The 14,906-nt window shown below is 41.9% G+C and overlaps 2 protein-coding genes across 6 annotated transcripts; one reads left to right on the top strand and one right to left on the bottom strand.

The window, feature by feature from the left end:
- The first annotated feature begins 125 nt into the window (after positions 1 to 125).
- On the top strand, positions 126 to 1,306 carry LOC128256218 (ornithine decarboxylase 2-like). The gene is given in 5 exon segments (XM_052986450.1): positions 126 to 286; positions 343 to 371; positions 374 to 639; positions 706 to 1,079; positions 1,135 to 1,306. Coding segments are annotated over 4 exon segments (681 nt in total). The 3' UTR covers positions 931 to 1,079; positions 1,135 to 1,306.
- On the bottom strand, positions 1,295 to 6,561 carry LOC128256172 (slit homolog 2 protein). 5 transcript variants are annotated; one of them, XR_008267704.1, is made up of 9 exons: positions 5,878 to 6,561; positions 5,091 to 5,681; positions 4,800 to 5,022; positions 4,601 to 4,737; positions 4,388 to 4,540; positions 4,144 to 4,324; positions 3,537 to 3,676; positions 2,980 to 3,453; positions 1,295 to 2,929 (listed from the first exon to the last, which is right to left on the bottom strand). XR_008267704.1 is itself a non-coding variant. In XM_052986308.1 (9 exons), exons 2-8 carry the CDS (start codon positions 5,488 to 5,490, stop codon positions 3,173 to 3,175), a joined length of 1,515 nt encoding a protein of 504 aa, XP_052842268.1. In that variant the 5' UTR covers positions 5,491 to 5,681; positions 5,878 to 6,561; the 3' UTR covers positions 1,295 to 2,929; positions 3,135 to 3,172. The 5 variants fall into 5 exon arrangements, 3 of the variants coding, with proteins under 3 accessions (XP_052842268.1, XP_052842269.1, XP_052842267.1); XM_052986308.1 differs by having other exon boundaries at positions 3,135 to 3,453; XM_052986309.1 differs by having other exon boundaries at positions 3,275 to 3,453.
- Positions 6,562 to 14,906: the final 8,345 nt, after the last annotated feature.

The raw sequence follows: 14,906 nt of genomic DNA, 5'->3' as shown, positions 1-14,906 counted from the left end.
AATAAAGAGTTGATTTATATTCAAATTAAAAGAACAAAAAATGCTACTTTATTTATAATTTTATACCAATATTTGAATATAAAAGTATTTTAATTGGATTTTTACAAGTGTTGTTGGTTTAAAACATGTTAAATAACTTGGTCGTTTCACCTGAGCGTATTAGCTTTGCACATCCTTGTCGTCCAGTCAACCACTTGAAGTACGCCAAGGAGCAGATGGTGGTCAATGGCACGGTGGACAATGAGTACGAGGTTTACAAGCTCTATAAGCACTATCCCAACTCCAAGTAAGTCCCACCCAATATAAGCTTTAATAGTACGATGATGTGTTTCTCGATTTTAGTCTAATTGTAAGATTCAAAAGCGAGGCCAAGGGGCACTGCATTTTTTGAGCGAAAAGTTTGGATGCAATGTGAAGGCGGATGCCGCTGCCCTACTGCTCCTGCCCAAGGCCTTGGATCTGAAGGTTACTGGCACTAGTTTCCATGTAGGTTCCGGATGCAGCGAGGTGGAGGCCTACGACCGGGCCATCGAAAAAGCCGAGAACATCTTCAAGTGCGGCGAGCTTATTGGTCATGACATGAATTTAATGGACATTGGCGGTGGTTTTCCCGGCACCGATGATGCACTGTTCGAGAATGTGAGTTGCAAAAGTCTTGTTTTTAAAAGATTCCTTAAATATTCAAATATTTGTATATTTTTATAGATTGCTGACGCTGTAAACACCTCGGTGCAGCTCCGTTTCCCCGATGAGCGGGTCCAAATAATTGCCGAACCAGGACGTTTCTTTGTGGAGGCTGCTTACACTTTGATCTGTAAGATCCATGCCAAGCGGGAGGTCCGAAATAAAGCTGGGAAGTTGGACACATTAATGTATTACATAAATGACGGCATCTACGGGTTCCTGGCCTGCACTTTTACACCTCCGTAGTTGTGACTCCTGAAGTTTTCCTGGTAAGAACTAGCATCGATACCCAGTATTTTGAAATTTTTCAAGCAGCATTGAAATCAATTATCCAGTTGGAGCCGATTCCATGCCAAAGTTCAAGTCTGTGATAGGGTTGCGATGCCCAGGATAGGGTGAGCTTGTTATTTGGAGTAATTGCGATGAACATCAGTTAATGTTTCCCTTTAGATTTTGGAGGAGCAGCACTTGCCCAACTTGAACCGAGGTGATCTCGTAGTGTTTCGCAACATGGGAGCCTACGCAAAGACCATGGCCAAGCCGTTCAATGGATTTGAAGTGCCAGTAACACTGTTTTTTCGGGCAAAATAGTAATAAAAATAACACCTGCTTGCATTTGTAACCAACATGGATTCTTTATTACATAGATTCTCAGAGTGTTTCCCGTTTGGGAAACTGTTGCTCACATGGAGAGCATTATGCAGGCCCAGCTTTCGATGGGGTTCATTGTTAGCAATATTTTGAAAAGAACAGCTCTAGCCAAAGGAAACTGACCCGAATCGGTGGTGTGGCGTATTCTTTTGAAAATATTTCCGTTACCGGTGTCGGTTCTGCAACCGCAACCGCAACCGCTCACGTAGCACCACCGCCCACCAGTGGGCGGCTACTGACCCAAGCCACCGGTCGGCTGGGCGGTGGGCACTAGAGCGGTATCGGGGGCGGGGGCGGGGTCGGCCGGATTGGGGTGTCTGTCTGTGTTAATTGCTAATCGAATTACAACTTAGTTTGCATAGACATAATTGAAAAGGTACGTATGTATGTGTGTATAAAAGTATATGTATAAAAAATTTCAAAAATTCCACTCTGCATATATGGTAGATACATTTGCTTAATTCACTTCTTGCATAAATATCAAACTTGTTCAGATGCCTCAAAAATGTATGTAAATTCTATAAAATGTCACTATCTTAGCAGTGTAGAGCCATCCGAGTGTTTTATTACTGGGAGCTCTTGATATGTCACGATATAATAACAATATAACGATATGCATTCTCGATTTTAGTGAGGGTATCTCATTGGATTTTGGATATGGGTTTGGGATTTTGGTAATTTTGGTAATTTGGTAATTTGGTATTTTGGGATCGGGAGTACTTGCCCCTTGTTAATGGCAAATAAAGAGTACAAACTACTTATTCCATAATCAGTTCTTGGTGATTGATGCAAATGAATTTTCATATTTTCTGTTTTGTGTTTTTTTCCCTCAGTTTCTCCTTGCCTCTGGCACCCAAAGTGCAGCCACAATTGGATATAGTTGATTAGTACATTAGTACATACATAGATTCGAAGAATTTCGACTTGGCTAGATTGCTCAGTTGGCTTAATTGGTTGGTTGGTTAATTGGTTGGTTGGTTGGTTGGTTGGTTGGTTGGTTGGGTGCAGAAGGTAGGACTGGAAACAGGTGAGGGGCTACGAAACGCGTTAGTAATGATTGTATCTCACAACACCGACGACAAGACGACGATAGACGATAGACTACACATAATAAATGGGTATCCGTGGGGATCCTTAGCCTGCACTCAACACAGATTGTGCAGATTAACGCGTGTAACAACGAAATTCCTGGCTTAAACGTAACAATATTCTGATATGTTTGAGTTTCGCTTTGGTTAACCCCAGCAGGTGCACTGGTACCTAAATCAAGCCTTACATCTAAGCTATGTCCGTTAACAATTGAATTGGATTGCCGTGCCGACCCATCTCAATCAGCATTCCCCAGCGAGTCGAGCTACTGTGCAAGTCGAGCTACTTGCTACTGGGGTCGAGTGGATTGGAGTTGAGTGGAGTGGAGTTGAGTGGATTGGATGGTGGTGTTGCCGCTGCAGGTGCGTCAATTCAACAAGGTGGATTTGGGAGACATATTCTTGCTGCGTTGCCGGCTGGCTGGCTGGCTGGCTGGCTGGCTGGCTGGCGTGCTTTCTGAGTCTAATTATTGGCAGAGTTGCATAATTCACGGATTCTCTATAATCTATAAGAAAACATACAATACAACAACACAGAAATGGTTTGTAGACGTACAAAAGGGTCTGTGACTGTGGGTCTTTGGCTTCGTTTTGGGGGGACATTATGTTATCGTTATCGCCGAATCAAATCGAATCAAATCGAATCAAACTGAAGGGACCGCACTATTTTCTATCACTGAAATTGAAACTGAAGCTAAAACTGAAACTGACCCGCATAGAACATCGCGTCTAGCTGGACAGATGCGGCTTTAGACGCTAGTCAGAAAGGCCACGCTACACACGGCAATCTGGGCCAGGATGTTCACTTGCAGGATCCGCATCAGACCGCCGCTGGTGGGCGAGGGACTCACATTGAGGCCGGCGCAGTGCATCTTCTCGGTGGGCATGGCCTGCACAAAGTACTCGCGATTGTCCAGCGACATGTGGCACAGCGGCTTCTTCTTCTGCGACATTTCGTCGTCCTTGTTCTTCAGGTCCTCGAGCAGCTTGGGGAACCAGGTCAGCTCGCAGGAGCAGTTCAGCGGGTTATCTGCATTGGGAGTTTCGATCGCGATTGCGATTTCGGTTTAGTTTGCTATTGATTTTGTGCGGCCTTGAATGGTTAAGACTTGCCGGTTATATCGATGATGCGGAGGGTGTCGATGACCGGCTCCATTATGTCCTGCGGAATGCGCTGCAGTTTGTTGTTCTGCAGGTTCAACGTCTCCAGCGAGTTGAGATTCTCGAACAGAAGGCTGGGAAGAACCTTGATACTAAACAGAGTGAAATATAAATAAGAGAGCATTAGTAACAAACATCTTTAGAAAAGTAAGTACTAATAACACTCCTTAAAAAATACATGCCTAAAAACCGAAATTTATTGTATCGTTTAAAGATGGAAAATTAAAGAAGCCAACAAGCTTATGAAGTCAAAAATTTATTTTTTCAGTAAAGTTAAAGCTATTTCCAATAAAAAAAAGGCTATAAATGTAAAATGGTCTTTAAAACAAGCGAAAATATTCATTACACTAAAAAAAAAAGTCCAACTACACCGAAAAATTGTGGTTTAGTTTCTGGAGAATTGTGTGATTTTAAATTTTCAAGCGTAAGTGCAATAAAGTCACATGAACGCAAAGAATCTTTTAAATATTCATGTTTGTATGTTCTAAAAAAAGTCCTCCAACTTATCTCTTTTCCTAAAAAAGTTAAGAAGACATGAAAATTCAACGCAAAGTCTTACTCATTTTTCTGCAGATTAATGAATGTGAGGGAATCTCCGAATCCAGTGAAGGCATCTTCGGCCAAAACATTGATATTATTATTACGCAGATCCAAGTGACGAAGGCGATGCAAGGGACGCAGTGCCTCGCTGGGAATAGTATGGACTTGGTTGTCGCCCAGCCGCAGATATTGCAGGTTCTCTGTGTGGAGTCACAATGTAAATTAAACAAATAAATAACAGAGAAATCAATGGAGAAACGCACCCTCCAGGCCCTTAAAGGCATCCTTGTCAATCGCACTGATCTTATTGCCCTCCAGCTCCAGGGAGTTCAGCTGGGTGAGGTGGCAAAAGACATTGCCAGGCACGGTGGTGATCATGTTGTGGGCCAATATCAAAGAGTCCAAGCTCTGCATGCCTGCCAAAAATCCAAAACATTTAATCGATTGCCATCTCTTTGGGACACAACAATTGTCACCTTCAAAGTCGCCTTCACTGATGGTGCGTATCTTGTTCTCCTGGATCTCCAGCTTCTTCAGAGTGGACAGTATGGAAAGCGCTTTCTGCGGGACACTGCTCAGATCGTTGCCCCCCAGATTTAGACGCTTTAAATGACTGAAACAAAAGGGGTTTTCATTAGAAACAAGAGCTGTCAATCGAGGGACTTTCTGGCATACTCCTCGAGTCCCCGGAAAGCCTCGGGATCGATCTGTGTGATCTTGTTCTCGTAGAGCGTCAGTATCTCCAGCGTTTCCAGACCCTCGAAGGCATTGTTGTGGACCACTGTGATTTTGTTGTGGTTCAGATTGAGGATCAACAGGTGGAACAGATGCTTCAGCGCCTGCGATGGCACCGTCTTCATTTGGTTAAGGGACACATCCAGCTGGGTGAGTCCCGTGCCTGCGGTAAATAAAGGTAGATGTGTGACAACCAAACAAACAAACTCAAACTGGCGTCCATCTCGTTACCCAGCGAACTGAGGGCGTTCTCCTCGATGGCCGCCAAACTGCTGTTGTGAATGGTCAGGTGGCGAATATCCAGGGCCAGAAAGACGAAGCCCTGCAGCTTGGGCAGATTGTTGTGGCGCAGCTTCAGGTAGAAGATGATCGGACTCTTGCCCTTCAGAGTGCCCATCGATTTGGTGATGTGCGCCAGATCGGTGGTCTCGCACAGGATGTCCAGCCCGTTCTTCTTCACCGTGCAGATGCAGGGCGCGATTTCGCTCTGCTCCGGGCACACCTGTGTCGGCGGTGGCCCCTGTCCCACCACCTGGCCCATCATCATCATCATCGTCATCATCACCATCAGCACCTGCAGCAGCAACACCAATGCCGTCGTCTGTCCCCATTCCAGCTGAAGTCTCGCCATGCTGAACACCTTGCTGCTGGTGGTTTGCGATTCCTTTTTTTTTTTTGGGGCTTTGTGGAGTGGATTGGAGTGGAGTAGGGTGGAGTGTGGTGGAATATCCTATTCCGAGATATTCGCAATGAGTGTAACTCGTGGCTGGCTGCGATTTGTGATGCTGATGAATGCTATCTACAATGGCTATTGCCGTAGCCCTGTGTGCGAAATGAGAAGAGGTTAGGGGGGATTTCAATTGGGCGCACAATGCATGATTTTATTTGGTTTGTGTGTGCCAGCCCGCGGATTAAATCTAAATTGCCCGCAATTAAGCTGTCCGTCCGTATACTGTTGCTATTGTTGCTACTACTACTGCTACTACTGTTGCTCCTCTCCAATCTGCGGCACTCTCACCTAAATGGTTTGTCCGTCCGCGGCTAGCGAGTGCCAAATGAAACATGCCTCCAGTGCCTTCGAGATGCAACAAATCCCAGCCAGCTTCTCTCTCTCTCTCTCTCTCTTCTTTTGGTTTTGGTTTTTGTGGGGCAGCTGGCAGTTGGCAGCTGGAGTCGCTCTCTTTTTTGGGGAGGCTATGGGGCGTATGCGTAATGGCTGTGTGCCAACTGGGTTAGTGTGTGTGTATAACGATGTAACGGAAAATCGATACGGCGACGTCGAGAGGTTGTTGAATGGGGCCCCCGTTTGTTTGTATTTGTGGTTGTTGCTTCGCTTCTAACTAATTCAACAGTCCTCGAACGCTCCGCTGCTCCGTTGCTCCGTTGTTCCTTTTTGTTCTTTTGAAACGGTGTCCAGTATCGATATGCTGGCTGGCACTTGGCTTTCCCCAGTGCTTGACCACTGAATTCCGTTACATCCACAGAAAAAAGGCGAGCCAGGATCCGTCCAGTGGCTACTATTGCTTTGCCAGGCTCTTCGTGGCCCTCTGCTATATCAATCCCGTTGCATTCTCTGCGAAATCCCACTGGCAAGCCCCCCGAATCCTGAATCCCAGAATCGGAAAATATTGAAAACGTTTCGAAGCGTCAATTGATGGAAAATGAAGCACGTTTGGTTGGCAAAACCGACGGTTGCGGACTGAGAGCGTTCGGCGTGAAATTGAATATAAAACCTCAGTTGACTCTCGGGGTGGCTCAAGCTTTTCGAAGCTCTGCAAAAGCTGCAGCAAACGCTCAAAACAATCTCTTAGTTGCTGCTACTCAGGGGTTTTAGTTAGCAAACGTTAGGCTCAGTCAAAGTTTAAAATACAAATTTCTATACGAACAAAGATGCATTTGTAATGAAAAGGTAACGCTGATAAGATCTAATCTTTGATTAAACATTTAGAACCGTTATTCTAATGACCTACATACTTTTAATGCAAGTTTATTAATCATGGTCAATACATAAAAACTAGGAGATAACAATTCACACAGAAGGCGACCAAATTCAGCAGAAGCGCCTGAAGCGAAAAATTCGGGATGGCAATTCGATGTCATCATAGCTTCGTTATTATTCAGGAGCGCGAAAAGATACTGATACTTAAATGAAATAAAGGATCAGCGTGTGGCTTAAGCCGTCACTGCTCAAATAGGGTCCTTGGGACCATATAAATAGTTTTTATTTCTCCAATAAACTATTGTTAATGGATGTAGAGAAATCCTTGTGCTGTTTAAAAAGTCAAACGTCAAAAACCCAAAGCGGACACCAAGCTGACACAGGCTGAACTGCATTGGGTTCTCGGTAGAGATGATTCTTTTTCGCCCAAATTAACAAGTCGGTATAGATCTAAAACAGTTTGGGCTTTAAATTTGGACTTCACATTTCGATCTTTTGTCATCGGACTTTTGTTCCCTAAGCTCGCCAGCAATGACTGCCCACTTTGCATTTGGTTTAAAAAAAAATGAATTTTAAGTCATATTGTATTTTTATTGGCTTATACATTACTTGTTCTGCAACTACTTAAAAAAAAATACAAATAATTTGTGGCGGATACATAATTTTGTGAATAAATATAATAATTTATATATATATTTATATACTAAATAAATATAATTTTATTTTGCACTTATGTTGGGAAGCTTAAACCACAAAATCACCTTCTCAGTGGCTGCAAAAATCTTTACCACTAAAGGTTAAACTAAATGTTCGTTTAAAAGTAACGGCTATATGGTTCGCTCCTCTATTGGATTTTTTAGATACTGCGCTGCACTTTCGCCCGCGTTAGCGACACCTGGCGGAAGCGTTCTTAAACATTAAATTGGTGTCTAGTTAACTGCTTGCTAAACTGCTTGAATTCCTTGTGTTATGACTGTTGTGCCTGCTGTTATGACTGCTGTTATGATTGCTGTTATGGCTGCTGTTATGACTGCTGTTATGATTGCTGTTATTTCTGCTGTTATGACTCCTGTTATAACTGCTGTTATAACTGCTGTTATGACTGCTGTTATGGCTGCTGATATGGCTGATGTTTATATTTCTGCTATTATCGCTTCTGTTATAACTTTTGTTGTCTTTTTGAAATGACTGCTTCATAAACTGCTTGCTTATAGTTCAGAAGACCAACGTGATTTTTTCGAAATGATTTTATTGAATTTAAAGAAGTTATAGAAGAAAATAAAAAAAATATATATATATATTTAGAAAAATTTAGTTGGTAGCTTAAAATATTTTGTATTAATTATAATTCTTTTTATTTGTTTTCAAGAACAAATGAAGTGAGCACAAACTTATATTGAAATTATAAAAACATCAGCAATCTGATGTGTCACAATCTACTACACCGTGAGCAATTTCATGTTCTTGTACCATGTGAATGGGTCATGTTATTGAACCCAACTTTCACTGCGTCAGCTGACTGCTCCAGCAACATATTCTTTGATGACAATCCTGATCGGGTTACAGCAGCACGTGGGCGTAATTTTCTCGCAATTAGGATGCGATTATCATAATATGAGCGAGCGTCGTCGAAAGGGTAATTGAAGGCGAACCAGCTCAACCCATTCCCCATAGCAGTTTGGGATCCTTTTCGCCTGCCACACGGGCACGTGCCTGCAAGACGCCTTCAGCCAAGGTACAAAGTTTCAATTTGATATTCCTTTGGCCTGGCGAGCATCTTGGGGTTGTTTCAGGCCAAGTCTCTGGATTAAGTTCCAGGCGGGCCAAGACCGATTGCGATTCTGCGGCCCTGTGGCTTATGACACCGACAAGACAAGGCTGAGCGGGTGGCATCCGCATCCGCATCCGCATCCGGATCCGCATTAGCATCAGCATAAGCATAAGGTCGGACTTTGAATTTGACAAAGTGCAAAATCCTTTACACTTTGAAGACTGATTGACTTCTTATCCTTGAATGGATTTGAATGGAAATTGTGTTTCACTTGCCTGCTCGGCTAATGGTGGGGTGGAGTGTGCGAGCTGTGCGAGCTGTGCGAGTGTGAGTCCTGTATAAACAAACGGAAGATAATCAAGATGTAAAACACAATCCAGAGGGGGGAACGGGGACGGCGACGGCTGTAATACAAAACCAAACAAAACCGTTGAGGAATCAAAAGGCAAAGCGATGGCAAATTACAGCGTTACAGTTGCAGTTGCCTCACAAAAATCGGACGGTGGTGGGGTATGAGTATGGGTATGAGTATGGGCATGGGCATGGGCATGGGGTGGCGTTGGGAAAGCGTCGCTGAAAAATTGTAAAGCGGAATTTCGCAATTTCACTTTGTACTTGGAAAACTGTTATTAACTTAATGAAGGAGTGTTGTGCGCCACATTTACCTGACACGTGATTCGGAGTGAACCGGAAGCCAAGGGTCCCACAAAGGAGCTGCTGCTCTTAACGTTTCCTTATTTACACTTTTTTCGGTATTTTCCTGAATTGTAAGAGCGTTAAGTACTCAACTGCGAAAGCGTATTCAATATGCTGTAAATGGTGTCAAATTGGAGATATTACTGCCTTACCTATTCATTCTCATAATTGATTGAACGCCATATTAAAGAACAATTTCGAGTCAAACAATTATGCAACGTATTTTATTCAAAAAATAATTTTAAATAGTTTTCATTTATTTCAATAACATAAACATTCAATACATCAAGAATTTTGTATCATATTACTTAACCATACGTTATTTCAAAAGTATTTTATGACAAATAAATATTTCGTTACTTGTTTATATGGAATATTTTTGTATCCATCCATTTGTCTCACTCAACCCTTTAAAAATGGCTGCAAATCAATAAATGATTATGTAATTACTTTGTCACTAAATGGCGTAATTCTACTTACACCAGAAATAAACATTCATAAATACTTTAAGTAGAAACCATTATTGTTAATAAATATTAGCAGCTGTTGTGAGGCACATACGAGTAGATGCCTAATTGGGTTATACGAGTATCTATTCGGAAAATTTCGAACTAGCTTCCTGCAGATTTAACAGCAGCTAACAAACCGAATCCGTCGGCAGCTGTAATTAAAACAAAGAGTGCGATGGCACACAGAGTCCCCCGCCCCCGCTCATCTCCACCGCAACCGACACATATGCGGCGGAGGGGCGTTGGATACTCACTATACCCACTATACCTATACTATATAGCCATGTAACCGTATCTTTGCATTGGCGTTCAGATGAAGCTCATCTGGCAAAGTGGCAGGTTAAGTAAACAGTTTCATTGTGCGAATTCAATTAAAATTTATTCAAAATACGTCAACGGCAGCTACTCAAAGCTGCTACTTCTGCCGCGTTTTGCTGCTGCTGCGCTGTTGTGCTGTAGTGTTGCTGCAACAAAGTGTCAAAGTATCTGTGAGATACATTCTATGTATCGCACTCTCCCTGTCTCCCTCCTTCCCGTGCGGCTGCCATTGGCAAAGGGGGCGTGGCAAGACCTCGTACACGCCCCAATGGTAGAGGAAGCGAGACAACCATATGACGGCGGGCCGAAGTAAATGTATATAATACTCTTACAAAGTATCTGTGTGAGCAGCGGCTGGGGACGTGTGTGTGTGTGGTGTGCCACTTGTTTCGTTTGCTTTGCCCCACAGCTGCGACTGCTGTCTCGGCAAGTGGTGTAAATGGCAATTTGTCGGGCGTCGACGGCCGACGGTCGCCCCCGCACACGGTAGCCGTTGCCGTAGATACAGCGTTGCGCTGACAGCCGCTCTTTTCCGCTGGCATTGGCATTCGGCTTTTGGCCTGGCCCGCTCATTTCTGCCATATCATCGCCGTCATCATCGCCACGATCATCATTCTACCCTACCCCTAACCTCGCCTCCCGTCTCATCGCCGCACTCAAAAAGTATCTTATTATCCCTTTGTGCGAGGAAACCACTGGTGCCAACACCACCTACCCACTTGGAACTCAAGACCATCATCCACCCAATGAAATATACTTTTTTTAATGTTGCCTTTGTTAAATAATTCCTAACACGTAAATAAATTTAGATGTACATTTAGTAATTCTTTTAAGCTCACATTTTATTTATCCAATATAAACTATATCAAACTATGATTAACTTAAAAAATAATTTTAGTTTCAACACTTGGAAACACAAAAGGTATTTATATTTGTTTAAAAATGTATTTTAATATATTTATTAAACCTGAATATAAACCTCTATATACATGCACAGAATCATTTATTACGATGCTTTAATTTTTAGTTTGATGGGTTATACATTTTATTTTAAATTAGCAATTTGGTGGCTTACTAATATAATTAATAGAGTGTAATACAAATATTTGCTTATACAAAATTTTTAAAGCATTAAATGTAAGACTATAGCTTTTAAACAGAATTTGACAAAATTTTCTTCAATCGACCCATCGGTTTTTTTTGGTGTTGATGGACTCCCAGATTAAAAAATTACATTCAAATAGTTTCACCTAAAGTTTAGCACTGAAATTTATTTTGTTTAAAAATTAAATTAAAATTTGTATATCTTAAAGACTAATTTTCAAGACATTGGAAGGTTTTAAGCTTTCCAATGGAAAGATAAAAAATATGTACTAACTTTCCAGCTATTTCGATTATCAAACGGAAACTATTCGAGCGTGTTTAAAGCTCTCTTCAAAAAGGCATCCTTCCGATACGATTTGGCCGGCCCAAAGGACATTGCCTGTGACAAGACCAACAATGGCAAGTCCAGTCCTCTCTATGACATTGATGGGCATTGACGATGATGCTGATGGTGATGGTGATCATCATCATCATCATCATCGCCGGGAATGTGGCAGGGAATGACGATGAAGTAACAAGGAGGAACGACATTTCCAGCTAACGAATTCAATTGAGTTGAATTTTTCATTTAAGGTTTATTTAACTTTTTTATTCCATTTCCAGGCAGCGAGCAGGAAGAGCCGGCCGCAGGGATTCACACACAGCGCTTGAGATCCGAATCCGATGCCATGGGATGATGAGCGATGAGCGATGAGGATGAGACGCTGTGATGTGAGATGAAATGAGATGGGATGAGGCGGGGAGAGTGCCCATGGATATGGATGGATGTGCAATTGTGCCAATGGCGGCAGCTGGGCCGCACACTCGAATATACACACAGAATATACAGACAAACGCAAATGAATTTATGCCTAATGGCGGGATTGTTGTACTACTTTTTGTCTCCTGCCCCTGTTGTAGTCGTTGCCACATCGCATTGTTGTACTGTGTCGCTGTCAATATTGAGCTTGATTATTAAATGACACATTATGTGATTTCCAACATGTTCACTGGCCACCGAGGACCGGGGAGTACGAGTTCGTAAGGGAAAGGAGAATGTTAATGGGAATGGGAATGGGAATGGGAAGAGCATGTGGAGGGCAGGGACGGACCCAGTTCCCAGTTCCCACTTCAAGCTCGATTCAAAAGGAAACCCAAATGGGCGTCATCCCGGTCCATCTGTTCGACCCATCCGTAGAGCAGCCAGTTACATGGCATGGAAGTCATTTTGTAGCACATCAAGTACGTGAGCTGATTGCAATTGTGAAAAGGAGGCGGCGGTGGGGGTTGAGCACCGGCGGGTACGAGTGCGAGTACCAGGGAGTAGAACAGCTGTCAAGGGGGTCACATTTTGCGCAACAGTCAGGCTTCAGCTGAAGTACAACATTTCCAGCCCAAACTTTTTGTATAAAAGACGAAAGGCTAAAATTGAATTCAATTGAAATCAAATGGCAGAAAGTGTATGAATTAATGAGCAATATCTAAATCTCAATGTGGCAAAAATAAATATTTCCATATTAATATAAAAGCCATTTTAAAACATAATGTATTCTTAGTTCAAATTTGTAAACGATTTTAGTTAGAAAAGCTTAAAAGCATTTTAACACTGCGGAATTGTTGATAATAAAAATATTATTTAAAACTAACATGTGTGTCTAACATTATCACGTTTTACAAAGTAAATGTTCTTGTTTTTTTGCTTTTGCGATCAAATTTGTATTTTAGATTGATTATTAAACGTTCCAGTTGAACAAAAATAATATTCCTTAGTATTTTTAAATTTATATTCTAATCGGTACACCCAAAGAAAAACCCAAAAGTAAATTAATTAAAATATTGGAATGTAACATTTTTTTTCAAAATATAAACTTACTTAAAATAAACTAGTGTTATTAATAACTTTTTTAATTGGTTTATCCAATAGGAAAATTGTAGATTTCATTGTTTTATTTTAAAAATAAAAAAAAACAAAACACCCTTCGGGGCTAAATCGGTACCGAAAATATTTAATTCAATAAGAAAATATTTGGATTTACGATGAATACCCCTTCATAGAAAACCAACTACGTCTATGGCCAATGAATTTGTAATATTTTCTTTTGGAAATGGCGTCGCCGGGGCGTTAGAAACCACTCCCACTCCTCACCACCCACCGCCCACTTTGGGCAGGAAACCACCCCGAGTGGCAACAGAATCAGAAATGCCACAAAAGCCGTGTTAGCGTAACACTCCGCAAGAGGCCCTGCCCAGAAGCAGAATCAGATGCAGAAGCAGAAGCAGAGTCCTGAGCCCAGTTCAAACTTTGCAATACAAATAAATTGAAATTGTGCACATTATATGCATGTTCCTGGGGGCAGGATCACGCCCTTGCGAAGGCAATGCAATGGCAGCCCGGCCAGCCCGGCCAGCCACATTAAATGGCAACAATTTGCCTGCCTCCCGCCCAGATCCCTGCCAGCCTGCCATTCAGATCCTGCCCAACGGGTCACAGGCGAATCGCCTATTGTGCGCCATAATGAAATTAAAAAATCAGTTACTGTTGTGCCCAATTCGGGTAGGGCAATGTGAGGCGGAAGGGGAAGGTACATTATGCCATTAGCAGAGCCATGCCTGCCATACAAAGCACAATACAATACAATATATTCCATTCACTGCGAAGAAATCAGGAAAAAAATAGAAATAAGGTGGCGAGTGAATTGCCCTTCGGAGGCGGTTGGTTCCATTTTGAGTTCGAATTACAGCATTTGGCATAATCTGAAACCCAGTCGGATCCCACCGACTACAACGGATGAGTCAATTTACATAGTCCATAGCTGCCTGGGTAAGTTGCACGTTTTCATATTAGTTAGGGGTTAGTTTTTCGGGAAGGAATTATGTTACCATATTTGTGAGAATTAACAAAGCTAATTATGATAATCCACAAGTTTATTAATAGGTGACGGAAAGAGATTTCGTTAAACATATAAGATGGGACTTGGGTCGCGATTTCGAGCAGCTGTTTGGTTAGGATCCTAGCCGTAGATGCTGTCTTTTACTTTTGAATATAATGTTCAAATTGGTAGAAGATTAGATTATGATTCGTTATAATTTTAATTATTCTGTAAAAAAGCTTTAAAACTTACTGAAGATTTTTGAATTCATCTGATAATTTTTATATATATATTTTTTTTTATTTAATAATATTCAAACTTTTTGATAGTTGAAATAGATTCATATGGCAAAAGATTGGTGTTAAAACTATAGCTTTCCTCTTCAATCTTTTAACGTATTTTGAATGTCAACCTAAATTTCCATAGAGTCTTGGAAATGAGTATTTTCTCAATACAGTTTAAAATCCAAACCAGCTGCTTTAAAAAACTGATTCTGTTTCAATTCCCAACCAAATCTCTCAAGGAATTTTATACCTCATCTCGAGTTGCAAATAGATTTTGTGACTTTGATAGTGGACTTCTCTGTTTCCTCTCGTTTCACTGCCTTTTGCCCACATCCTTCTTCGTGATTAGTTTACGGCTTTGCAATTTGATTTGTTTTCGAATTTCATTTTTTTCCTATTTTCAGCAGGACGATGTTATCGATCGATTGACTCGCTCTCCTTTCCATCTGTGGCTTTGGCTCATTTCCGTTTTGGGCTTGGAGTCAATAAGGAAACCAACTTGGTCTGGGCAAAGCCGGGGATCCAATTGCCATAATCCCGGGCTGGCGGGGAGAAAGTTTCTGGCCACAGCGGCGAC

Source organism: Drosophila gunungcola, assembly GCF_025200985.1.
Source record: "Drosophila gunungcola strain Sukarami chromosome 2R unlocalized genomic scaffold, Dgunungcola_SK_2 000013F, whole genome shotgun sequence".
In the NCBI taxonomy this organism is placed as follows: Eukaryota; Metazoa; Arthropoda; class Insecta; order Diptera; family Drosophilidae; genus Drosophila; species Drosophila gunungcola.
The sequence above is the reverse complement of the archived record's forward strand: the minus strand, read 5'-3'. Positions and strand labels throughout refer to the sequence as shown.

What these genes read in the sequence shown, in the direction of transcription:
- LOC128256172 (XM_052986307.1), bottom strand. Translation starts at nt 5,490, where the DNA reads ATGGCGAGACTTCAGCTGGAATGGGGACAGACGACGGCATTGGTGTTG. An exon ending in GCTTTCCGGGGACTCGAGGA is followed by an intron (nt 4,738 to 4,799) that starts GTATGCCAGAAA and finishes CTTTTGTTTCAG; the next exon opens with TCATTTAAAGCGTCTAAATC. An exon ending in TGCCTTTAAGGGCCTGGAGG is followed by an intron (nt 4,325 to 4,387) that starts GTGCGTTTCTCC and finishes GACTCCACACAG; the next exon opens with AGAACCTGCAATATCTGCGG.